General features: G+C 64.3%; 4 protein-coding genes across 7 annotated transcripts; 2 read left to right on the forward strand and 2 right to left on the reverse strand.

Annotated features, from left to right (window-relative positions):
* Positions 1-412: 412 nt before the first annotated feature.
* Positions 413-8,742, reverse strand: TPRN (taperin). 2 transcript variants are annotated; one of them, XM_059926646.1, is made up of 4 exons: positions 6,885-8,742; positions 1,157-1,421; positions 946-1,060; positions 413-846 (listed from the first exon to the last, which is right to left on the reverse strand). In XM_059926646.1, the coding sequence occupies exons 1-4, from the start codon at positions 8,706-8,708 to the stop codon at positions 516-518; spliced, it is 2,535 nt and encodes an 844-aa protein (XP_059782629.1). In that variant the 5' UTR covers positions 8,709-8,742; the 3' UTR covers positions 413-515. The 2 variants fall into 2 exon arrangements, with proteins under 2 accessions (XP_059782629.1, XP_059782630.1); XM_059926647.1 differs by having other exon boundaries at positions 688-846; positions 954-1,060.
* Positions 8,743-11,069: 2,327 nt separating this feature from the next.
* Positions 11,070-12,612, reverse strand: TMEM203 (transmembrane protein 203). The gene has a single exon (XM_059926117.1). The coding sequence runs from the start codon at positions 12,364-12,366 to the stop codon at positions 11,956-11,958; it is 411 nt and encodes a 136-aa protein (XP_059782100.1). The 5' UTR covers positions 12,367-12,612; the 3' UTR covers positions 11,070-11,955.
* Positions 12,613-12,658: 46 nt separating this feature from the next.
* Positions 12,659-20,898, forward strand: NDOR1 (NADPH dependent diflavin oxidoreductase 1). 3 transcript variants are annotated; one of them, XM_059926113.1, is made up of 14 exons: positions 12,659-12,874; positions 13,212-13,289; positions 16,947-17,044; positions 18,075-18,173; positions 18,254-18,355; positions 18,474-18,683; positions 18,872-19,023; positions 19,143-19,363; positions 19,440-19,547; positions 19,715-19,829; positions 19,956-20,102; positions 20,188-20,306; positions 20,373-20,467; positions 20,552-20,898. In XM_059926113.1, exons 1-14 carry the CDS (start codon positions 12,713-12,715, stop codon positions 20,694-20,696), a joined length of 1,851 nt encoding a protein of 616 aa, XP_059782096.1. In that variant the 5' UTR covers positions 12,659-12,712; the 3' UTR covers positions 20,697-20,898. The 3 variants fall into 3 exon arrangements, with proteins under 3 accessions (XP_059782096.1, XP_059782098.1, XP_059782095.1); XM_059926115.1 differs by having other exon boundaries at positions 18,902-19,023; XM_059926112.1 differs by having other exon boundaries at positions 18,902-19,023; positions 20,188-20,467.
* LOC132367552 (uncharacterized) lies at positions 20,871-23,287 on the forward strand. The gene is made up of 2 exons (XM_059926116.1): positions 20,871-21,490; positions 21,675-23,287. Exons 1-2 carry the CDS (start codon positions 20,874-20,876, stop codon positions 22,402-22,404), a joined length of 1,347 nt encoding a protein of 448 aa, XP_059782099.1. The 5' UTR covers positions 20,871-20,873; the 3' UTR covers positions 22,405-23,287.
* The last annotated feature ends 577 nt before the right edge of the window (positions 23,288-23,864 follow it).

A 23,864-nucleotide genomic window follows, 5' to 3' on the forward strand; every position in this document is an offset into this window, starting at 1 on the left:
AACCCCCCGGGCCCACAGAGTTCCAGACCCCAGAGAGCTTACCTGTCCTCCCACCTCCCACCATAGCTCCCACTGAGCCGCTTCTGGGAGGCAAGCGGAGCCCCAGAGACTGGGGGTGCTCACAGGGTAGGCACAGGGAAGTCCCTCTCCCAGCCAAGGGGGTGGCTGGGGGGAGAAGCAGGGCAACTAGGGCCACAGGGGTGGGGAAAGAGCCTGGGGCACCAGGGCTGTGCAGTGTGGGCTGTTAACCCCGGACCGCCTCCCCCGGGCACAGAAACCCAAGCTGGGCCTGCATCACACCCTGGGTGGGTGGCCGCCTCCCCGCTGCCAGTGCCTCAGCATAGCCCTGCAGACCCCAGCCCCGCTCCCCCTTTCTCCAGCCGAGGACCACGCAAGGAAGGTAGAGGCGGCCTCATCCAGGGCTGTTTATTGAGTCCATCATCAGAGGCGGGAAAAGACTTGACGTTCATCAGAAACGGAGTGGCTGACATGGGGAGCGTGGGCTGGGGGTGGTGTCAGGGTCCCGTCAGCCCCCACCCCAGACGCACCCGACAGCCGCTGGGCATGGCGTATAGCAGGACACCACCCCTCCCCCACAGGCAGTGCCCCCGAGCCGGGGTCGAGTGAGTCCCGGGTGCCCCAGGCTCAGACCTCGAGTACCGGCCTACTTGGGAGGCCCCAGGGAGGGAGAGCGGGATGTGGGAGGGCAGGCCTGGTGGGGCAGAAGGGGTGCAGCTCCCGGGCACCTGGGGCTCAGCCTTCGCTGTCCTGGTAGGGCAGGGCTCAGAAGTAGAGGGCTGGCTCGCTTCGGAAGTCCGTGAGGTCATTCTGACCGGCAGGGGTGAGCTGAGAGAGGGGCACAGAGGCAGTGGATGGGGCTTGTCCAGGCGTTAGAGCACCCCCCGCCGTGCCCCCCTTCCCTGAGTGTCCGCCCGCCTGCCCCACCTGCTCACCATGACCTCCTTGGACGGGGGCTCCTCCGTGCTCGGCGCGCGCTCCAGCGCCCGCTCCTGCCACTTGCTGAAGGCCACGGAGTGCTTCGGAGTGTAGCTGGACAGGCCTGCGGGCCGACAGGCACACCGGTGGATGTGCGGCTGCATGACCACGTGGCCCGGGCCGCCCTCTGGGCTGCCCATCCCCACAGGCGGGCACTCACCGGAGCTGCCGTCCGGCAGCCGAGGGCTCTCGGGGCCCACGCTGTTCACGAACGTGGCTCGGGGCAGGAAGAGCACAAAGGGCTTCTCCGCTGCCGTGTCTGAGCTGGACTCCTCCTCCTCCTCCTCCCCCTCCTCCTCCTCCTCTTCGTTCTCCTCCTCTTCCTCCCTCCCCTTCTCGGCCTCTGCCTCTTCCTCCTGCAGGGAGCTCTCGGGGGGGTACTCAAACGTAGTCTGCAGGCTCTTGTCGTTGAAGGAGATCTTCATCTAGGGCAGGAGGCACGTCAGTGAAAGTGCTGTTCCCAGCCACAGGGCTCCTCCAGCTGGACGGAGCGGGTACCGTGCGGGTGTCAGACCAGAGCAAGAGCCGAACACTCCGTCGGTCCTTCAAAGGTTCTGAGAAGTGGGGGGCTGCCCCTCATCAGAGAAGTCCCCTCCGCCTGGACCCTGCAGGCTCAGGGTGTCCAACACCTGCAGCCCAGGTCTCACCCATCCCCTCCCCACCCCAGGCTCACCGCATCCCAAGTAACCCACCCCTCCCAAGGGCCAGACCCCAGCCAGCACCAGGACCCCAAAGCCTCAGGGTCTCCAGAAGCCTCTAAGGCAGTTCCCAGGGTTGCAGGTCTGCCTTCTCAGGGGAGCAGGGCACCAGCCACATCTCCCAGCCAGAGGCCCCCCGGCAGGAGCAAGGTCCAGGTGAGGCTGCACCTGGGGAGCCCACATCTACGCTTCCAGCAGCGCCTCCTGTTGGCTGGTGCCTCTCGCCAGGGCTGAGTTCACGTCCCAGCTCGCCAGGCACCCGGATGACCCTGCCCACCCAGCTCGGCACGGACGACCACTGTTGGCCAAGGGCCCGGCACGCCCAAAGCCAGGCCCCCAAGGGCCCGCATGGAAGCTGGGCGGCTGCCACGTGCCAGCCCCGGGAAAGTGGCACCAAGTGCTAGCACCCACTTTGCAGACTGAGTCAGAGGTAGCCTGAGGCTGCACCGAGTGGGGGTCAGTGACCCTTTCTTCCCACTCAGACTGCCCACATGCCCCGTGTCCACCCTGCCCACTCTGCAGGCTCCAGAATTTCATGCGTGGCAAATCTCCTTTCCCAGAGGCCTCCGAGGCCAGACTAGGCTGCCGGTTCTGAGGGGCTATGGGGACAGGCGCTGGCAGAAGCACTTGGGCACTGGGGGTCAGGATCCTCACCCTCCGAGACCGGGACTACGCTCCCCACAAGAGTCGCGCGTCCCCCAAGGCCTGCTCGGCAGGGCTCGGCCGGGCCCGGCAGGGCGGTAATGAATACGAGAGCTGCCCGCCTGCAGCAGATGGGAGCAGCCCTGCTGGAGCTCGAAATATTAAACTCCAGGGCACAGGACACCGCAGCCAGCTCAAGTTCCTCCTCTTCCCCTGGAAAGAGCCAGGGGCGGGAGTCGGGGCCCCCAGGCAGAGAACCTTGGGGCCTGGGGACAGCAGGACGGGGAGGGGCCTCGCAGAAGGGCCGGGCTTGCAGCCCTGGGCAGCAGAGGGACCCCGGCCTCGGAGTAACCTGCAGGGCCGGCCAGGAGTGGGAGGCACTGCCCTGCCGAGCCAGTGTCCAGAGAGGAGCGCAATGCGCTCCTGCCACCGCCCCACGGGCACACACAGCCCCGCACAGCCGTGGGCATCCCCGCCCGCCCCCCGAGCTCCTGGACTTGCCCGTCTCAGCACGGCCCACACAGGCACTTGCTGGGCAGGTCCCGAGCCCTGTCGCTGCTGCCCTCGCCCTGGCCGTCCACACAGACAAGCAGTCAGGGACGCAAGCGGACGGGCAGACGACCACCAAAAACGGATCAAACCAGGATACAGATGTTCGTGACTGTCCCCGCATGGGCCCCACCCGGACCTCCAGCTGCCCCCGCCCCCGGAGGCCAAACAGAGCAGAGGCCTGGCACGGGGTAATCACCAGAGCCCACAGGTGCCCGCCCACTGCCCAGGGACCACTGGGGCAGGCCTGGACCCTCCTCCACTCAGCTTCCCCACTGGCAGGGGGCCTGCCCTGGGCTGGGGGCTGCCCTTGACTCAGGGCGTCCCACCTGGGCAGCTGTGTGGGGTGATCCTGTGGTCCCTATGGGGATGGAGTCACCTGGGTCCCCCAAGACTGGCTCCCTGAGACCTGGGGCCAGAGACCCCAGGAGGAGCCCAAGGCAGAATGGGGCTGCCAGCACAGGGGCCCAATCCTGGGCCCCGCAGCGAACGGTGCTCCTTGGTACGCGGCATTGTCCCTGATGACCCTGAGCCCTCTGGGCCCATCCCCCGCCACTGGAGACGGAAGGGCCAGTTGCCAGGGCCCAGCGGATGAGCACGCCCTCATTAGTCCGCATGACCAACTCTGAGCGGGGAGACCGAGGGGGCTGGGTGCAAGCAGGCCCCGAGCCTGGCACAGCCCAGCCAGGCAGAGGCGGGGCTCACAGGCCTGTCGGCGCCCAGCTGGGGCCCGGGGCTCTGGTCACGTCCCACCTCGCCTTCGGTCTCCAGGCTCCTCGTGAGTGCGGGTCTGTGGGTCACAGGACACCCCGTGACTCATACTGCCCGGGCAGCGGGGGCAGCCTCCAGACCCCGGGCAGACGGAAGCGGCGGGGGGCACAGCCAGGGGCTGGCACTTGCACACACCTGGTCACCGGGCTCAGGGACTTTGCCCGCTGCACTGTGCAGCCAGCAGGTGGGTCCTGGCTCGGCCCACTTCCTGCCGCTCATGGGGAGAGAGCCCTTTGTCCCCCTCACCCCACCCTGCACTCTGGACTGGGAGCTGGGCTCCAGCCGCCCCGGCCTGGGGTGAGCACCCGCCCCACGCCACACTCCCCAGCACGCGCCATCCCCCACTCAGCCCGAGCTCCGGGGGCCACACACGGCCCCCAGGAAGTTCCCACAGCTGCCCAAGTGGGACGCCCTGAGTCAAAGACAGCCACCCCCCCCCCGCCCCCACCAGTGGGGAAGCTGAGTGGAGGAGGGTCCAGGCCTGTTCCAGTGGCCCCCGGGGTCCAAAAAGACCACCGGGGGCGGCGCCTGCAGGGAGAGCGGATGAAAGGAGAGGCCGCGCCCGCCAGCGGAGGAGCGGGTGGAGGGGCAGGCCCCCAGGGCAGCGGCGCCTCGGATCCGAGGACCCAAGCGGTCGGGTGAGGGTGGCGGCCACGCTGCAGGCGAGGGTGAGGCCGTGGGGACGTGGCACGCTCGGGCTGGGCAGGGGATCGGCGGGTTAGAAAGTGAGGGGGGCAGAGGGGAGGGGAAGGAGCTGCCAGACAGGCAGGAGTCCAGCCAGCTGGCACCTCACAAAGGGGAGAGGCCCACAGCGCCGACCCCCTGGGAGGCAGGTGTGCGGAGCTGCAGGCCGGCCCCACCCACTGGGACAGCCTGGGGGCGGGGGCGGGGGCGAGAGGGGGTGTGGCCGCGACGGCCTGCAGCGCCCCGGCTGGGCCAACAAGGGACGGAGAGAGAGGGCATCTGTGATTCCACCAAGAGATAACTAAGTGGGGACGCGTGCCCGGCCGGCTGGGCGCCCCCACTACCCAGGGCAGGGCTGCCGCCCTCCAAGGCCAGGTGAGAGCGCAACACCCTGCACCGGAGAGGTGGCAACCCGGGGGCAGGCGCCACGCCGTCAAGAGCTGCACCTCACCTGCCCCCTGGAAAAGGCACCAGGACCCCTGCCCTGGGAGGTCCCCAAGGTCCTGCTGGCCTCCAGGCCACCACGTCCCTGGAACGCGGGGCGGGGGGAGCAGGACAGTGATAGAACCACAGGCTGGCTGGAGTGGGCTGGGCGAGGACAAGGCCCAGGGGCAGCAGGCAAGTGGGACGACAGGGGGTGGATAAAGCCAGGGGTAGCCCAAGGTCATCCTGAAGGGCTGGGCAGCCCCATGCCTCTGTCTCACCCTGCAGGCGTTCTGGCTCTTCCGGGACAGGGCGGCTAGTGCATGCCCAGGCAGAAGATCACCCCCAGCAGGTCGTGCTGCTCTGGCACGGCCCCAGCCAGGCCACTCGGCTATGCCAGGAACCATCCATCTGGACCCCCAACCCCTCAGGCTGGCACGGAGACGGGGGCCAGGGCCCGCTTCCCTCCCATCACTTGCTCCTGCCTCGAGAGGCCCTCAGGCCCCCACCCTGCCCTTCTCACTCCAACCAAGCCCCAAGTGACCCCCACGGCTCTGCCCCCAGCTGGGGACAGAATGACCAGGCTCCGGGCTGCAGCCAGGCTCCCAGTATAAGGCCAACCGGCTTAGGACAGGGGCTCTAACAGCATGCCACACTGGGTTCCCGCCCCACGAGCTCCGTGACCTCCACCGGCCTCAGTATCCTCTGTCTACAAAGCAGGGTGCTTCTGTCACCTCCACCGCCCCAGGCTAGCGTGGGAAAGGATGCCTCCCAGAGCAGCTGGGGTCAAGGGTCAGGAAGTAGGAGAAGGAGCAGACAAGGTGGAGAGGGCAAGCATGGGGGTTGGACTGGTGACCATGGCTACTGGATGACCACAGCGCTGAGTAGAGGGTGAGGCAAGGTCAGACGAGCAGGACAGGCGGGGGCTGGGGGCACCCCAGAAGCGCTGCAGGCCACGGGTGTGGATGCCTGGCCCGGCAGATGGAGCTGGCAGGAGGGCCGATGCCCTCACTCGAGAAGAAGAGGACGATGCAGGGAGGAAGGACAGTGCCAAGGCAGGACGTCAAAGGAAGCAAACAAACAGAGAGGAGATGCCACATCTAATTAGACAGTGCCAGCGGGACAGTGGGTAAGGGGGCTCCAGTGACGCAAGGCACATCACCGTCCCCCATGGCCCCAAGGAAACTGAGGCTGGGGCAGAGGTGGCCTCAGGGATGATCCAAGACACCAGCAGCCAAAGGAGAAGCCTGCCAGACACCATCGCGGTTCCGGGGGAGGGTGCGTCTGCCCAGCGCCCTGCTGATCGGAGTCACGTGGGGATGGCCTTGGAATTTGCCCCAGGGCCAGACACAGGTGCTCGGTCCTAGAATGACCAGGAAGAGTCTGAGGAACGTCTCCTCGTGCCCAGAGGGTTCCAGGCCACCAAGCAGCCCTGCCTGGAGAGTGAGGCTCCAAGAGGCTCCTGGCCCTGCACCTGGGTCTCTCTCCATCCTCGGTCTCTCCTCCCCAGTGAGGGGAGTGTCTTTGTCGCTCCCCAGGATCACACCCCAGGCTCAGCCCAGGCCTGCCACACACTAAGAGCTCAACAGACACTCACGCGAAGCCAAGTCCTGCTAAGCTCCAGGCCAGAATGCCTTCTGGAGAGCTGACAGTAGGTATCCGACCCCACCCAAATCAAAGGTCTCCTGCTCCTTTCCACTTCCATCCTGGCACCTGCTACGTGCATAAGCCAGGACTCCAGAAGAACATGCCAGGCCACCCTTCAAAGCCAGGCTGGGGTGGAGCCAACAGCGGGACCTACAAAGGGACAGTCCTGCCCAGCCAATTCCAGATAGAGCCACGAGAACCAACAAGCAGACGAAGCCCTGGCTGGACTGACCCTCCCCCCCAGCCTTTCAAGGTACAGAGCAGGCAAGCCGTCCCCGCAGCCCCAGGGTCATTAGGGTTCCGCTGGAACCCAGGCCAGGGATTCCCCCCCAGCTTGACCTCTCCTGGAGCTTACGCGGCTACCTAGCTCCAGCTCTCCTCTGGTCCACGTAGAAGCCGTCCCACACCCAGGCCAGGTGTCCTGGGAACAAGACACATGCTATACCCACAGCTCCGTGACTCGCCACCACTGACCTTTTTTCTTGAAGAGCCGGCCTTGGTGAGACAGGACTTCTGCAGGGCCAGGTAGCCGCCAATCACCTCAATCTCATGCACAGTGGGGTAGCGCTTCTTCACTGAGGTCCCCAAGGCAGCAGGGGGCTCCGAAAGGCTGCCCGGTCCCTCTTCCTCAGCCTCCCTCGGCCTGGCCTCCCCGTTGGCCTGCAGGGCCCCTGGCTTCCTCTTGGGCACCACCGTGAAGGTGTTGCCACCTCGGTGCTGGAGCTCTGACAGGTGCCCAGGCCCAGTGGGATGCGGGTGGTACTGGGGAGGCGCAGCAGCCCTGGGGCAGGGCAGTTTGGCTTCTTGGGGAACCTCGTCCTCCGAGTCCACCTCATCAATGAAGGTGACGGGCAGCCCTGGCCTCCCAGGCTCCCTGCCATTCTTGGTCAAGCCAGGAACCCCAAAGCCCTGGGCAGGCTCAGCTTCAGTGGCGACCAGTGGGGACGGGGGTGGTGAGGACAGCCTCTGCCACCGAACGGTCCAGTCCACGAGGGCAGTGGCTGGCATGGGGCAGCCTCCCTCCTCGACCCCCGAGGGGCTCCTCCCACCGGCAAATACACCATCTGCTCCAGGCACCTGCTGGGCTTCACGCTCCTGGTGCTGGGAGGCCCAGCCAACTTCTCCCTCTGGAGGCCCCACGGACTGCCTCCCTTCCGCAGGAGGGGCCCGGGAAGTCTTGCGCTTGGGGATGAACACGAAAGAGTTTCGAGAGTTCATGCGAAGGCTGGCCAGAGCCCGGGCCTGGAGGTCCCCGGCAGGGATCGTGTCCATGTCTGGCTTGGAGGCCGGCAGTATCTCGAAGGAGTCGTTGGCGCTGGTGGCCGCGGAGACCCACTGGCGCTGGCTGGGAGTGGCACTGGCAGGGCTGAGCGTGGGCAATGCCGGGGGCGCGGCTGGAGTGGCACTGGGGGTTCCGGGGCTGGGGGGAGGGTGGGCGGGGGCCTCCCCCGACTCCACCTTTGGCTTCCACTCGCCCGGCCCAGGCGCGGAGCCCGTGAGGCCGTTGGCAGCGCCGGCCCGGCGCTCAGGGGCCGCGGGCCCGTTGGGGAGTGGGCGAGTGCCCGCGCTGCGGCGCAGGCCCCGTGGATGGACAGTAAAGGAGTTGCTGCCGGTCTTGTGCAGGAAGTCGCTGCGCCGGGGCCCGGGGCCGGGGCCTGCGCCGCAGCGCTCGGGCTCGGGCTGGAAGCAGGCGGCGCGCTCGCCCACGCGCGGGACCAGGGCCGGACCCGGGGAGGGCGGCGGTACGGGGCGGCCGCGCTCCGGGCTCCCGCGGCGGCACGGCGCGGGCGGCGGGTCGAACTTCTGGAGCAGGCGGCTAACGCGGCCGGGAGGCGGCGGCGCCTCGTACACGAGCACCTCGGCGGCGCGGATGCGGGCGGCCGGGGCCGGCCCGGGGCCGGGACCGGGAGCGGAAGGGAAGCCGGGCGCCGACTCGATAATGAGGATGTTGTCGGCGCGGATGGTGCGCACGCCGGGCACGCAGCGGTACAGCTCCAGCAGCTGTTGCGCGGGCCGCGCCCCCGGCCCCGCCGCGCCGGCGCCCCCGCCGCGCCGCGCCCCGTGCCGCCGCTCCGACTCGAGCCGCATGAACGGGTTCTCGCGCAGCGGGCCCAGGCTCTCGGCCAGCACCAGCGGCTCGGCCGCCGGCCCCGCGGGCTCCTCCGCGCCCGCGCCGGCGCCCGGCGCCGCGCCCCCGCCAAAGGCCGCCAGCTTGGCCCGCTTCCGCTCCAGGATCTCTCGCTTCCAGGCGGGCATCGTGGCGCGGGGCCCCGGGCCCGGCCGCCCCAGGCCTGCCATGCTGCGGAGCGGCCGCCGGATCCGCCGCCGGAGCCAGCGCGCGCCGGGAACTGCGGCCGCCGCCCGCCGCCGGCCTTCGCGCCGCGGCCACGCCCCCCCGACCGCCGCCCATTGGGGGAGGCCTGTTCAGACCCGCCCCGCGCCCGGCGGCCTCACCTATGGGAGGGAGGATGGCCTGCCGTGCTGATTGGAGAGCGCTCACCCCGACCCCGCCTTCCCGCGGGCCTCAGTGGAGCAGCGCCCATCGCGGGAGCCGGTCCCCATTGGGGAGGCCCCCTTGGACACGCCCGCGACGCCTCACGCCGCTCCGTGGAGGCCCCCACTTCCGCCTCTGCTCCCTTGTCCCGCCGCGCCCGCGGGGCGGAGCCCGGAGGGAGTGGGTCCTCGCCGGTGGGCGGGCCGGACTCCTGGGCCCCAGGTCGCGTGTGACCTTGGCCGGGTTTGGTCTTTCCTCATCGTGCCAGCACTCTGCCTGCCTGTTACCCCCGCGGAAAGCGCGGTGGAGGAAGGGCCAACCCGGGACCGGAAGGCTGTCCCGCTCCCGTGGGCGGTGTGCCGGCTGCACGCCAGCCTCTTGCCTCCCGGTCCAGGACCCTCCGGGTCCAGGGACTGCCCACCTGCGGTCCTCGGTCCCCTACGGGCCTTAACGGAGATGCCAATGCTGGAGCCCCAACCAGTGCTGAGGAACCGGTTTCTCAGGAATCCCAACTTTTGCCGGCCCCCAGAATCCACTCTGTGGCTCAGACAGGGGGTGGAAACTCTCTACCCGCACTTTGTCATCCAGGGCCCAGCAAACACGGACTGGAGTGCGGAAGCTGTGAGCAGGCACAGAGGCAGGGGACTCTCTCCTCGCACACAAGCAGGCCCACAACTCTCCAACGCAGACAGAGCCACAAAAGCCAAAGCGTGTATTCCATTCACCCACTGAACCGGCCCCATCCCAAGGCTAACCCTGAGGGCACAGCTTCTCTGCCTACTTGCCGTGAGGAAGTTCACTCTCCGTGGAGGGCTGCACAGTGCCCACCACAATCTTTCAGGCCTGTGGGAGCCAAGGAGAGAAGGGGAAATTGGTGGGCACGGGCAAGGACAAATGTTACCTGCCTTTCCATCACCCGCCCTACAGTCAGCAGATGTTCAAAAATGGCACTACTGCGTCCCGCACCACTAATCTGTCAGGGACCAGGCTGCAAGAGCGCCTGGGGCTCTGCAGAGACCAGGGGCGGGTTTCAACCCAGGGCACTTCTCAGCTTCTGGATCCCATGGCAGTCTGCAGCTACCACTACGTTAACAGTACTTTAACAGCCCTGTTTATTCAGCTGGAGAAAAGAAACTGGATTTCAGCCTTCCAGAGGTCAAGTGTTCCTTCAGGACTCTGCTCAAATCCTTTCCGAAAGAAGCTGAGCCTTCTCATGCTCATCACTTCTATGCCGACGGGATTACCTAATCCTGAACTACCAGAACACAACAGGGGAGCAACAAAACACACAAACTAAGAATAACGTGAAAAGGAAACCCGCTCCCAATGGTCAGCTTGTATCTGGCTTTGACACAAGTTATGCCAATCCTGGGTAGGAGACATTTTTGTAGCTGTGGCACAAACTACACCAGCCTCCAACTCAAGCATATCGATGGTTCAGGCCATGCAGCATCTATCCCAGGACAGGAGTCATGAAGCTGCTTCACTAGAACAAGGGTCCAAAGACATGTTCTGTAAAGGGCCATACAGTAAATATTTTAGCCCAGTGGTTCTTACCAGGGACAGTTTTGTCCTCCAGGAGACTTGGCAATGTCTGGAGACACTTGTGGTTGTCACAAGTGAGGGGTGCTATTGGCATCTAGTGAGTGGAGGCCAGGGATGCCGCTAAACACTCTACAGTGCTCAGAACGGCTTCTCCCTCTGCACACACAGCAATGATCCGACCCAGAAGGCCAACTGTGCCAAGATTGAGAGACCCTGTACACTGCAGGCCACATTCGCTTTCTGTCACATTCTTGTTTTTACAACCCTTTGAAAATGGAAGTTATTCTTAGCTGATGGGCAGCACAAAAACAGACCCCAGGCCACAGACTGCTGACCCCTGCTCTGCAGATCAGCAAGGCCCACAAAGACTCTGATGTCACACAAACTGCTTGGTAGGTCCTCAACACTGGTCCACCTGGGTTGTCTTCACCTTGGCTCCCTAGGCAGGAAGCAGGGATTCTCCGAGGGAACTGGCCCCAATCCACCCAGCACGCTCTAGCCAATTTCCAGCACCCCCCCACCCTTACAACCTCAGCTCTGTAACCAGCTACACCACACAGCAGGGAGCGTCTCAGCATTCATCTCATTTCACCCTCAAAAGGTCAGGCAACCACTGTGCATTTCAGCAAAACATTCTCTTATTTTATTTTTATCTCAGCAAATGTTCTCATTTGGCACCTGACTGGCATCAAACCAAAGCCCTTAGGCCAACAGGCATAGCCTGAGACCATCTGCAAACTTCCCATGTGTAGGTCTCAATGGCTATGCGCGTCAGAGCACCTGTTCCTCTCTCTGGTCCCTTAGGACGGCCTAAAGGTCTCAGGTGCACTAACAGTGCCGGCCATGAGGTGGTGGAAAAGTCGTGACACTACAATCTGCTGGGATAGGAAGCCAAGCAGCGCGTTGAAAGCAAGTTCTTTTCTCAGGCGACAGATATCCAGATAGGGTCCCAATCATGCTTATTCAACATACTCCTGTCTGCCTGGGCTGGAATGAAGAAAGAGCCATCCTCCCCAGTGCAACTGGGGAGGAGACACAAGCTGGTTTACACTTTTTAGAGCTCAAGCATCTAAGGAAGTCTTGTCCGGGGGGATGGGGCAGTAAGCTCTCAGGTCAGCACTGCTGGCCAGGGGAGAGCCCGAGTCCAGCTTTCAGCCTTTGCACAGTGGGTACTTTCCCAGGATCCATGAAAATACTCAGAGCCCATCAGGACATTTTACTTATATGCAGTTTCCAACTGTCAGAGGAGTTCAGGACTGTCTGGCCTTCTCAAGATCCCAATGCAAGATTAGCTATTCAAAGCATGAAATAAGAGGGAATACATTTTAAGAATCAAGGCTGCTCTTTTTAGCCCTGCTGAGGGAACAATTTCAGACATGACTGATAGAGAGGAAGCTGGGCACCCAGCAGGGCACAAGCTGGCTTTCAGACCCAGACTTGTCCTCTGGTGCGGCAGAAGTGGGAGCTCAGCCTGGGGTCCCGCATTCTAGCTTATCTTCTGCGAGGCTAGTTGACCCGGCAGGCACGGATCATGAGCAGCTGCAGAAGAATGAAGACCGGAGACGTGATCAGGCCGAACCAGAGCTCCCGAGTCTGCTCCACCAGCTTCTGGCACAACAACATCTCGAAGACGAACTTCAGGCTAAGAACCGTGAGGACCCAGAAAAGGCGGAGCACGGCCAGCCGCTTCTCTCCATCCTGGAAGAGGCGCACGGAGACGATAGTGGTGAAGTAGGTGCTGAGCCCGTCAGCGGCGAAGAAGGGCACGAACACGTTCCACCAGGAGAGGCCGGGAGCCAGGCCGTCCACACGCAGGGCCAGCAGCACGGAGAACACCAACAGCGCCAACAGGTGCACAAAGATCTCGAAGGTAGCGAAGCCCAGCCACTGCACCAGCTCCCGGAGCGAGAAAAGCATCGCGCCGGTTGAGCGCGGGCCAGGGCCCGGCCGATGGTCCCACCCGCCAGGCTGCGCCGCCGCTCCCCACGGGCCTCGCTGGCGCCTGCCGCCGTCGCCGCCGCAGCCAGCGAGAGGCAGAAAGCGGACCCGCCTGCCCCGGCCGTCGGCCCCGGTACGCAGCCGATCCCCCGGCCCCCGCCCGGGACCCAGCACTGACCGCCAGCCGACGACCACCTTGCTCGGACGCCATGCCCCGCTGGGCGCGCCCCAAGGGCGTCACTTCCGGCCGACGCCGGAAGTCGGAAGTCCGAGCCGATCCCGGCCGCCAGGGCCAGCGGGAGCTGCCTGCCGGTCCAGTTTCTGAATGCAGGGGTACCCGCGGCGCACGCCGATGCCGAACACGCGGCTTCTGGTGCTCTTCGGCAGCCAGACGGGCACAGCCCAAGATGTGTCGGAGAGGCTGAGCCGCGAGGCCTGGCGCAGGGAGCTCGGCTGCCGGGTGCAGGCCCTGGACTCCTACCCCGTGGTGAGGGCTCCCTGGGCCTCGGCGGGGAGACCCAGCAGGCTTGGGGTGCCGGCCCCCAGAGCCCTCGACCCTAGGGCGCCGCGTTTTGTCTGAGAGCGGGCCCTTCCGTTACGGCAGATTTAGGGGCCGAGAAAGCTCGGGAACAGCGGCCAGCTTAGCACCTGGAGGAGGCGGTGAGGTAGGAGGGTGGAGCCTGAAAGAGAGAAGGCAGGCCAGCCGTTCGCGGGTGCTAAGTACCTTTGCCCCATCTCTCTGAGTGAAGGAGACGGAGCCAGGCTGCTGGGAGGATGCCTGGTCATTACAGCCCGAGGCCTTACATGTGTGTCTTTTTGTTGAGGTGAATCTGATAAATGAGCCCCTGGTGATATTTGTTTGTGCAACTACAGGCCAAGGAGAGCCCCCGGACAACATGAAGGTAAGGCTGACCTGAAGTGGCTTACTGTGCTTAGGAGCTCAGATCCCTGCCTTCGGCCCTCACCCCATTTTCATTGCCTGGAAAGTCTTGAGAAGCACAATAAATAGTTGCCCTACTATATCTGCTGCACGTCAGCCGTGGATTTGGGAGGAGATCTTTAGGTGGAGCTGGGGGCTCTGGTTGTCCTCCTTAGTAAACTCTTCACAGGCTACCACTTTAGCTTTTCATGTTTTTCCAGGACTATATATAAATCTGTTATGGGTCTTGTGTGTATTTCAAAACTGACCTTCAGGGAACACTCTTTGGTTCTTTGACTATCTTTTGAGCACACACTGTATTCCAAGCATAATCTAGTGCTGGGAATCTAGCTATGACCCCAGTAGTCACATTTCTACCCTTTCGGAGCTCAAAATATAGCAAAAGCAAAAGAGTTGAATGGGTAGTTACAATGCCAGGAAGTGCATGCTTCCAGGGAAAGTGCCAAATGTTATGGGAGCATTAATAAGGGCTATCTAGTTCATTCTGGGAGTTCAGGGAGAGCTTTCTGGGGGAAAGGAGTATAGGCTAAGTCCTAAAGGATAAGTGAGGGCTAGCCAGGCCCCAGGAAAGAGGGAGCAGCCTCTGCAGAGGAGAAAAACAGCCCAGCCTCTGGGATGAGCAGAAAGCAGCTCAGGATGGTCGAGGTTGGAGAGGAGAAAGGGGCAGGCAGCCAGGTCGGATCCCAAGAAGCCCAGCAGTCACAGGGAGGCAGATGGACTTGAAACAAGGGCCATGGAACCCATGGGATGACGTGGTCACGTTCGTATTCTAGCAAAACTAGCACTTGTCTGCAGGGGGAACAGTCTGCAGGAGAGCAGGGACCATGGTGGGGGAGCAGAGCGCAGCCAAGAGCCTGGTGGCTTGAGCCAGGATGGTGGCAGAGTAGAGGAAATTGGACCCACTCCAGAGATGTTAAGGTAGAGTTGATCGAATGTGTAATCATATCTCAAAGATGAGAAAGAAGATGGAATCAAGACAGGAATTTGGGCTCAGGTAGGATGGATGGTGGTTCCAGGCACAGAAGCAAGAGAATAGGGAGGGTGAGGTGCCTGGACATCATCCAAGCGGAGACGCGCAGCTGGTCTGGAGCTCTGGTGAGGATCCTGGGTGGAGGTGGATGTCACAATGACCAAAACGTGGAGGCGAGAGGAAGGGAGCACCTCCCTCCCCCAGGGCAGCTGCCCTAAGCACGAAGGGCGTGGAAGGTGGAGAAGAGCCTGTGAGGGGCGGGAAAGTGGCCCCAGCAGCAGGAAGAGGGAGCACACCGTCTCCAAGGTCAAGGGCAGAGAGTTGACTGTTTCCAGAGGATGGTCTCCGGCACTCAAAGCTGCAGGGAAATGAAGTAGGATAAGGCCTGAGAGGCATTGCTGGGGTTTGTCAGCAAGGGGACTGCTGGTGATCTCGGGGAGAGAAGCTTTGAAGAACGTCTGTACGCTAAACAATTCAAAAAAGCTTACTGCTGTGAGTGGGGCTAAGGGATTAGAAAGAGGATACTCATGAGATGGAGAAACCCAGGCCTGTTTAAATGTTGGTGGGGGAAAGGAGGCAGAAGGTGGAAGAACTGGGCTGGAGTGGGGTTGCTGTGGGAGGGCCCACACAGGAGCACGCATGGGAGAGGAGGCAAGTCTGGGAGATCAAAGGCAGGAGGATGGTGGATGCCAGAGACGCAGGGTGGGGCGGGGGAGGCCATGAAGACCTCCATCAGGTCAGCTGGCAGAGGTGCAGACTTCACGTTGGAATCCAACAGCATGAAGGTGGTGACAGTCACACTGGGATGAGGGTGGATAAAGGAGGGCAGAGTGCCGGAATGGACACCCTACGGAAGTGGTCAGAATGGGGCCCTCCCAACATAGACTGGAGGCTTCTTTGAGCGGCTCAGACCAGGGGCCCGGGGACCGGCTGCGCACTTAACGGGAAGACCCCAGCCTCCTTGTCACGGTCCTCTGAGGACACTGGCCAGGTGTGCCCTCCCAGGCAGCCAGGGCCTTGCCCCACTGGTGACAGGCGCGAACTTGGGGTTTTCTATCAGCTTTTTTTTTTTTTTTAATAAATTTATTTAATTATTATAAAAATTTAATAAATTTATTTATTTATTTGTTTATTTTTTGGCTGCATTGGGTCTCCGTTGCTGCGCGCGGGCTTTCTCTAGTTGTGTCGAGCAGGGGCTACTCTTCATTGCGGTGCGCGGGCTTCTCCTTGCGGTGGCTCCTCTTGTTGTGGAGCACGGGCTTCAGTAGTTGTGGCTCGCGGGCTTCAGTAGTTGTGGCACGCGGGCTCTAGAGTGCAGGCTCAGTAGTTGGGGCGCACGGGCTTCATCGCTCTGCGGCATGTGGGATCTTCCCGGACCAGGGCTTGATCCGTGTCCCCTGCATTGGCAGGCGGATTCTCAACCACTGTGCCACCAGGGAAGCCCTGGCAGGTGGATTCTTAACCATTGCGCCACCAGGGAAGCCCCCTCTATCAGATTCTTAAGTACACATAGAGCAGAAAGAATGACCACGCGCTCGAGGAAAGACCCCCGTGAAGGACAGTGGCCAAGAGAAGCACAAGCAGAGCCCGGAGGAGCCGAGGCAGAGCAGCCAGGGTTCCGTCTGCGAGAAGGGCGAGCTTGGCACCCTTGGGACAGAAACGCAAAACCGGGGGAGAGCTACGGATGAGGAAACACTGCTTAAAATGATACCAGATCAGAAGATAACATTGAGAAATTCTCCGAGAGAATGTAACAAGAAGATAGGAAACAAGAAAGATAATATTAGAATTCCGAGATTATTCCAGTAGCCTCGAAACGGGAAGAGTGGTGAGGGAATTACCAAGAAAAGCAACAAGACTGAAGGACGAGTCTCCAGCCCGCGAGCCCGCCATGTGCCGAGGAAGGGCCCGTGGGGTGTGAACAGGGCTCCCACTGACACACGTCTCATGTGGGTTTCAGCTGTTGGGCACAGAGAGTGCCCAGGTGTCTGGCGGGGGACAGATCAGGGCACAGAGGGGCGCTGGCTTCTCAGCAGCGATCACCCAGTTGGACCAGCTCAGAGCAAAGCTTCGGGCTCTTGGGGAAGATGATTTCATCTGAAGTGTGCCCTGTTGTCTACCAGTCAGTGTGAGGGGAGGCCAGGCATTTTCAGACATAAGCCGTGGGAATTGCATCTTCTCTGGACCCATTCTCAGGAAGCGCCCTGGGGGGCTCCACAGCCTGCCTGAGACAAGGTCTAAGCAGGAATGAGCAGGGGGTCTCAGGAGGCAGAGCAGGCGTGGTCCCCAGCGGTGGCCCATGCAGGAAAGTCTTGAGAAGTTCAGGGAGCGGTCCAGGGCCAGTAGGCAGAATTGTGCCCCGACAGGCCCAGGACCCCTCCACCCCAGGGGGCCTCTGTCTGGCCAGGTACAAAGCAGAAGGGAGGTGGGCTGTGAGGCGAAGCCTGGACCGTACCCAGAGGGCAGTGTCTCAGGGCTCAGGTCACCAGTGGCCAAAGGTGAAGGGGAGCTTTGTTTAAAGCACTCTGTCAGCCTGCAGGGAGGCCAGGGCAGGGCGTGGGACGGGATGTGCTCCTGCACGGGCTGCCCGGTGAGTGACCCTGTGATCAGGGAAGGAGACGGACTTGGGCTCGGTCTCTCCTGCTGTAGAACTTCTGGAGGTTCATCTTCCGGAGGAACCTGCCATCGACGTCCCTCTGTCAGATGGACTTTGCTGTCCTGGGCCTTGGGGACTCATCTTACGCCAAGTGAGTAAGGGCGGGCAGGCTGCTGGCCCACAGGGACTGTCTTTGGGGTCAAGCATAAGGTGTCCTGGCAGAGGGCTGGGTGACCCAGCCCCCAGGGCTCCCACTTTGGGACGTGGCCCTGGCCATGCGTCCTCGTCCCACAGATACTCCCTGACGGGCACTTCCTCTGTGGCCAGAGACCCCAGGGCTCGGAGGGCAGGCAAGATCCATGCAGGAAGTGGGCAGGGCAGCAAGGTGGGGGCCAGGCTGGGGCCACGCCCAAGGCACCTTCCAGGGCAGGAGGTGATGTTTGGAGCCGGACGTCCAAGGTCTGAGCCAGCATCATCTGTCACCGTGTGACGCAGGGCAACAAAGGCCTACCTGGCTCTTCGCCCACTTTTATAAAAAGCCTTTCGTGAGACATTTGGGCTTACGAAGAGCACACAGAACAGTGAGCTGCAGACAGGTGGCGGGCACAAAAGTCCCCAGCCCCTGGGAGCCGCCCTGAAGCCAGCACTTCCCTGGACGTGGCCATGTGACTGCCTGCCTCTGCTTTTTTTTCTTTCAACGTTTTCACAACGTAAGCAGAGAACGCTATTGCTTTGCGTTATTTCTTGGGGAAGTACAGAGGGCTTTGTGTTCAAGGGTATGCATGGCGCTAGGTTCCCGCAATGTTAAAACCGGTAACTGTGCAGCACAGGAACTGAGGGCAGGGTCACCGGGTACAGACACCTCCGGAGCCGGACGCAGCGTGAGGCCTGCCGTCGCGGTGAAAAGGACAGGAAATGGGCGGCATAGTTGTCCCCGCCTACGGGGGCTCGGGGGTTTTGTTCAGTGCGGCACGTAGACATCGGTGCCTGCTCGTGGGCACGCCCACAGGAGGGGTGAGAGACCCTTCCGTTGACAGTGGCCCCGCGAGGAGCTGCCCTTCAGGGAGCAGCGAAGTGACCCCAGGAAGACTTGGGACCCTCCGCCCTGCGCAGCCAGCTGGGTGCTTCCCTCCTGCCCCCGCCTGGGGCCCGGGTCAGCGCCAGCCTCCGTCTCTCCGTAGGTTCAACTTTGTGGCCAAGAAGCTGCACCGACGGCTGCTGCAGCTCGGGGGCAGCGCCCTCCTGCCCGTGTGCCTGGGCGATGACCAGCACGAGCTGGGGTGAGTTGCGGGGGGGGGACCCTCCTGCAGGCCCAGCCGGGAGCAGGGTCCCCAGGCCAGCATGTACGTGCTCTCTGCAGGCCCGACGCCACCATCGACCCCTGGCTGCACGACCTGTGGGAGAAGGTGCTGGGGCCGCACCCTTTGCCCCTTGACCTCAGCCTGACCCCGCCCGGAGTCCCGTAAGTGTGGCCTTGGGGCGGTGCCTGCAGGTGCAGCAGGCCTGGCCTGGCCACGGGCCTCCCTTGGCCGCTCATCCAGGCTGGCCAGTGGTCCAACAAGTGTCTTCCCCCTTCACAGTTGGCCCTCCAAGTTCACCCTGAAGTTCCTCCAGGAAGTCCCCAGCACGTGCTCTGAGGAGCTGTGTGTGACCGGGACAGACCCTCAGGGACCCCCTTCAGAGCTACAGCCCTTCCTGGCACCCATGGTCACCAATCAGAGGGTCACCGGCCCCTCACACTTCCAGGATGTTCGGCTGATTGAGTTCGACATCACGGGCTCTGGGGTCAGGTGAGGGTTGATCCTGGGGACCCGTGGAGGGCGCGGCTGCAGCAGGGGGGACCGTGGTCTGGGGTTCAGCAGGTCCTCTTCCAAAGCGGGCACTCAGCGGGGCAGAGAAGAGAGACGGCGGCCAGGGAGGGGGGACCAAGGACGCCCCCAGCCCTCCCTGGCCGCTTGCTTCCTTCCTTCCTCTGAAGTTTCCCCAGAGCCCTGGGTGTCCCCCACAGCTTTGTGGCCGGCGACGTGGTGCTGATCCAGCCCGAGAACACGGCCAGCCACGTCCAGCAGTTCTGCCAGGTGCTGGGCCTGGACCCTGACCAGCACTTCACGCTGCAGCCCCGGGAGCTGGGTAAGCCCCAGCCGCCGCTGCTGCCACCTGTGCGCTGTGCCCTCTTCTGTGTCCCCAGCCCCCGGGCTGCCCCCACCCCGCGTCCCCAGCCACCCCCAGCCTCCCGTTCCCCACTGCAGGTGTCCCCTGCCCTGCGCGGCTGCCCCAGCCCTGCTCCATTCAGCGCCTCGTGTCCCAGTACCTGGACATCTCCAGTGTCCCCCGCCGCTCCTTCTTCGAGCTCTTGGCCTGCCTCTCCTGCCATGAGCTGGAGCGGGAGAAGCTGCTGGAGCTCAGCTCGGCCCAGGGCCAGGAGGATCTGTGCGAGTACTGCACCCGGCCCCGCAGGACGGTCCTGGAGGTGCGGGCAGGGGCGGGTGGGCGGGCGGGCGGTTGTGGCCGTCCAGCCGCAGCCCTCCTGAGGCTGTCTCTGCCAGGTGCTGTGCGACTTCCCACACACGGCTGGCGCCATCCCCCCGGACTACCTGTTGGACCTCATTCCCCTGATCCGGCCGCGGGCCTTCTCCATTGCCTCTTCTCTGCTGGTGAGGGGCCGGCCTCGGGATAGCCGGGCCTGGGGCCACCAGGGTGGGCAGCGGGGCCCTGCGTGAGGGCTCTGGGCCTCCTCCAACCCTCACCGGCCACCGGGACCAGCCGGGGGAAGTGGCTGGAGCCTGAAGCAGGGCAGGGTACCCACTGTCCCCTCCCCCAGGCCCACCCCTCCAGGCTGCAGATTCTCGTGGCAGTGGTGCAGTACCAGACACGCCTCAAGGAGCCCCGCCGGGGCCTCTGCTCCAACTGGCTGGCGTCTCTGGACCCCGGGCAAGGTGACCCTGGCTCTCTGGGGCGGGGGGCTGTGCGCAGGGCCCCGTTCCCCCACGTGCACCACAGCCAGTCCTGGGCTAGGGCCCTGGGCCTCCGAGCTGCTTCACGCCGCCTCCCTCCCGCGATAGGACCTGTGCGGGTGCCCCTGTGGGTGCGGTCTGGGGGCCTGACGTTCCCAAAGACACCAGACACGCCTGTGATCATGGTGGGGCCGGGCACTGGTGTGGCCCCCTTCCGAGCAGCCATCCAGGAGCGAGTGGCCCAGGGTGAGACCGGTGAGCACAGAGTCTCGGGTGGGGTGGCGGCCGGGCTGAACCTCGAGGGCCCAAGTCCTGGCTCAAGTCCCCCGCGCTTCCCCAGGAAACGTCTTGTTCTTTGGCTGCCGCCAGCGGGACCAGGACTTCTACTGGGAGGCCGAGTGGACGGAGCTGCAGACACGGGGCTGCCTGACTCTCGTCACGGCCTTCTCCCGGGAGCAGGTGGGTGTGGGGGGGGCGGGGAGGGACGCGGGGGGCGCAGACTCACCGCCTCGCCCCGCCCTGCAGGAGCAGAAGGTGTACGTGCAGCACCGGCTCCAGGAGCTCGGGCCGCTGGTGTGGGGGCTGCTGGATCTCCGGGGCGCTCACTTCTACCTGGCGGGGTGAGCCCGGGCGCAGGTCGTGGCGGGGGGCCAGCCCCCTGGGGACTCCGCCCGTGCTGAGCCCTAGCCTGCCTCTCCCTCCAGCAACGCCAAGTACATGCCAGCTGATGTGTCGGACGCCCTGACGTCCATCTTCCAGGAGGAGGGCGGGCTCTCCGGCCCCGCCGCGGCCGCCTACCTCGCCAGGCTCCAGCGGACCCTGCGTTTCCAGACTGAGACGTGGGCCTGAGGAGCCGTCCCGCCGTTGGCCGCAGCCACTCTGACTGCTGCTCTCTGGAGGCCACTGTTACCTCTCTCCCTGTCCAGTCCCAGCTGGGAGGACGGTCAGCTCTCCTTCCTGCACAGTCCCCAAGCAGCAGGAGGAGACCCCCAGGCAGCCCCCACCTTACAGCCTGAGCAATAAAGGATGGGCTCTGGGTGGCCGCTTCTTACCTGCTCTTCCTTGTGCCGTCGTGCTTCTCAGGTGGTGGGTGGGCCCACAGCTCGTCCCGATGGAATAGCCCGCCCTGCTGGGCACGAGGGCACCGTTGCTCAGCCCCACACCTCGGTGCCCGATTCTCACGCGGTGGGTGCCAGCTGTTTGCCCACCTTGTACAAGCTCTGCCCTGGCCCTGACGGCCCAGTAGGGGGAGGCCTGGAGAGTCACCCGGCAAGGCTGGCATCGACCATCCCCTCCCAGCCCAGGGCAGAGCAGCCCAGGGCCCTGGGAGGGAGGGGGCGCGGCCTCGGGCGGGAGGGGAGGGGCGTGGCCCAGGCCGGTGGGGGAGGGACGTGTGTGTGGTGTCCCCGCCCCGGGAGTGGAATTCCTGCTGGAGGAGTTAGGCTGGCCTGCCCACAGCGCCACCGCCTAGATTACAGCTGGCTGACACAGGGATCGCTGCGGCTGGGCCTGGCAGACCCTCTTGGGGACGGGACGGTACGCTGGGCCCAGGAGCTGCCCGGAGCTGGCACGGCTATTGGGGCCCGAGTGAAGTTTACTCTGAGTAGGGCCTGGAGCCACGAGGAGGTGACAGTTGCTGCCAGGTCAGTGCCAGGCCGTGCCCCAGCCCCAGAGGGCCACACTGACCTTCACAGCCCCAGCCTCCCCCGTCGCCGCCCTGGGGTCCCCACCCACCCGTCCCGACCCCTGCCCTGGAGTCACCGCCCCTGAACTGTGCCCTGGGGCCCCCACTTATGGCCCTGCTGACCTCAGCTCTTGGCTCACCAGTCCGCCTTTGGCCTCCCTGGGCCCTGAGCGCCTGGACCCACTGCGCCAAGTGCTGGTAGATGATGGGTCGGACAGCGGGGCCCTTGGGAGCCCCCAGGGTCCCAGGACTCCGGACGGTGAAGCCCTGCTGGGGGCCGCAGCCACGGCCCGCCCCTGGGCCGGGCCCACAGAGGACGAGGAGGAGGAGCGGGAGGAGGAGGAGTGCCCCATCTGCACAGAGCCCTACGGGCCCGGGGAGCACCGCCTCGCCCTGCTGAACTGCGGCCACGGCCTGTGTGCGGGCTGCCTGCACCGGCTGCTGGGTGCAACCCCCAGTGCTGACCTGGGCCGGGTGTGCTGCCCTCTGTGTCGCCAGAAAACACCCATGCTCGAGTGGGCGATCTGCCGGCTGCAGGAGGAGCTGCTACAGGCCGATGGGCCCCAGCGCCCTGCGCCCGCTGCCCTCCCCGTGCCCCCCCGCCGGGGCTCCGGGCCCTGGGCCTCCCTAGAGCACCGCTACCAGCTGCGCTTCCTGCCGGGGCCTGCGGGCAGCCGAGGCTGCCTGCCCTTCCTGCCCTGCCCGCCCTGCCTGGGCTCCCGGCTCTGGGCCCTGCGGGAACGGGGGCCCTGCGCCCGCCGCCTGGCGCTGCTGGGCCTGCTGGCCCTCGAGTTGCTGGGCCTGCTGCTCATCTTCGCGCCGCTCACGCTGCTGGGGCTGCTCTTCGTGCTGCTGGACAGCTCCCGCCGCTAAGCAGAGCCCGTCACGTCTGCCACCAGCACGGCCCGGGTCTGGGACAGCCATGCCGCCGGCGGACAGGAGGCCCAGGCTGGCCCAAGCCTTGGTGCCATGGGGCCTTGGGAGCACCTTGCCCTGAGGCCCGATGACCAGGCTGAAGAAGGACCCAAGGTTGACCGGGGCACTAGCCTTCAACCAAGACCCAGGACCCGGGCAGGGCCACCCAGGAGCCTGTGTTCAGCATCTGACCCAGCCAGAGACTCCAGACTGCCCTGCTGCCCGGACATGAGCCACTGGTGCCCAGGACAGCACTGGAGGAGGTCTGTGACCAGGGCCCCAAGTGCCCCTTGATGGACAGAGAGGCCCCACACTGCTGCTGGGCTGTCTCCGCCCTCCCGCCTGGCCTGCCTGCAGGAGGGGGACGGGACGGGTGCAATGGACACGAAAGTGAACAGAGGCCTGAGTCCTTGCAGTGGGCGGAGCCCTGGGCTGGGGCTGCAGGCCCCCCACCTGCCCACGTTCCAGATAAGGGCCAGCGTGTGTTCCCTGAAGGTCAGGGTAACCCAGGGGAGGGCCCCTGCCGCACAGGCCCAGCCCACAAAGGGCCTGCTCACCTGGCCAGTCAGGATCCGAGTGGCGGCCCTGAGCAGCCCGAGGGTCAGCACATGCGCCTCAGCTTCAAGGGACGTGGACCCAGCCAGGTCCTGCAGACACAGAGCACCAAGCTGGGCCCCAGTTCTGCCCCTGCCTCCTCTGTGACCTCCCATCGTGGAGCCGGGGCCTTTATCTGAAGGACAGGCGCCGTCACAGCACCACCTCCTGGGCTCGTTGGTGACATGCTGAGCCCTGTGCCCAGCGCGCGAGGTGGCTCTCGGTAATAAACGGTAGCTGCTGCTGATACTGTTGTTGCTACATCGCTGTCATCTTTACCCTGCCTTCACCAACCAGGTGACAAAGTTCCTTCTCCAAATCCAGGTCGTCCCACTGCCAGACAGGAGGCCCTCCGGTCCTCATACCTGATCGTGACTGCGGCCAGCCTTTGTCCCAACCCCAGCCCAGGCTGGCCCCAAGGCCATTCTCACACAACCTCAGAGGGTCAGGTAGGCACCGGGGGCCAGCTGGACTGACACTGACTTGTCCCCCCGTTGGCTGCACTCACATCCAGTGGCCAGTGCAGAGGAAGCGTCCTCCCTTTGCCCAGCTGGGCCTGCTTTGCACACCTGCCCCCACAGTCCTGCCTGGCACATACAGGAGGCTGGCTCCACACAGAGGTATGAGGCGTTCACACGCGTGCGCGCACACACACACACACACACACACACACAGTCAGGCCCAGCCCTCCTGAGCAGCGTGCCTGGACCAGACTGGCCCCCAGCGAGCAGACCAGGCTGACCCCAAACAGCGCTGGGCCTCCCTCTGGCTGCTCCAGCCTGGACCCTGTCGGGGCTGCAGCCCTGGGTGCCCACCCTGGCCCA

Source organism: Balaenoptera ricei, chromosome 6 (assembly GCF_028023285.1).
Source record: "Balaenoptera ricei isolate mBalRic1 chromosome 6, mBalRic1.hap2, whole genome shotgun sequence".
Classification (NCBI taxonomy): domain Eukaryota; kingdom Metazoa; phylum Chordata; class Mammalia; order Artiodactyla; family Balaenopteridae; genus Balaenoptera; species Balaenoptera ricei.

What these genes read in the sequence shown, in the direction of transcription:
- TPRN (XM_059926646.1), bottom strand. Translation starts at nt 8,708, where the DNA reads ATGGCAGGCCTGGGGCGGCCGGGCCCGGGGCCCCGCGCCACGATGCCC. An exon ending in CCGGCTCTTCAAGAAAAAAG is followed by an intron (nt 1,422 to 6,884) that starts GTCAGTGGTGGC and finishes CTCCTGCCCTAG; the next exon opens with ATGAAGATCTCCTTCAACGA. An exon ending in AAGGAGGTCATGGTGAGCAG is followed by an intron (nt 847 to 945) that starts GTGGGGCAGGCG and finishes CCCCTCTCTCAG; the next exon opens with CTCACCCCTGCCGGTCAGAA.
- TMEM203 (XM_059926117.1), bottom strand. Translation starts at nt 12,366, where the DNA reads ATGCTTTTCTCGCTCCGGGAGCTGGTGCAGTGGCTGGGCTTCGCTACC.
- LOC132367552 (XM_059926116.1), top strand. Translation starts at nt 20,874, where the DNA reads ATGGGCTCTGGGTGGCCGCTTCTTACCTGCTCTTCCTTGTGCCGTCGT. An exon ending in GAGGTGACAGTTGCTGCCAG is followed by an intron (nt 21,491 to 21,674) that starts GTCAGTGCCAGG and finishes TTGGCTCACCAG; the next exon opens with TCCGCCTTTGGCCTCCCTGG.
- NDOR1 (XM_059926112.1), top strand. Translation starts at nt 12,713, where the DNA reads ATGCAGGGGTACCCGCGGCGCACGCCGATGCCGAACACGCGGCTTCTG. An exon ending in AGCCCCCGGACAACATGAAG is followed by an intron (nt 13,290 to 16,946) that starts GTAAGGCTGACC and finishes CTCCTGCTGTAG; the next exon opens with AACTTCTGGAGGTTCATCTT. An exon ending in CCCGCAGGACGGTCCTGGAG is followed by an intron (nt 19,364 to 19,439) that starts GTGCGGGCAGGG and finishes TGTCTCTGCCAG; the next exon opens with GTGCTGTGCGACTTCCCACA.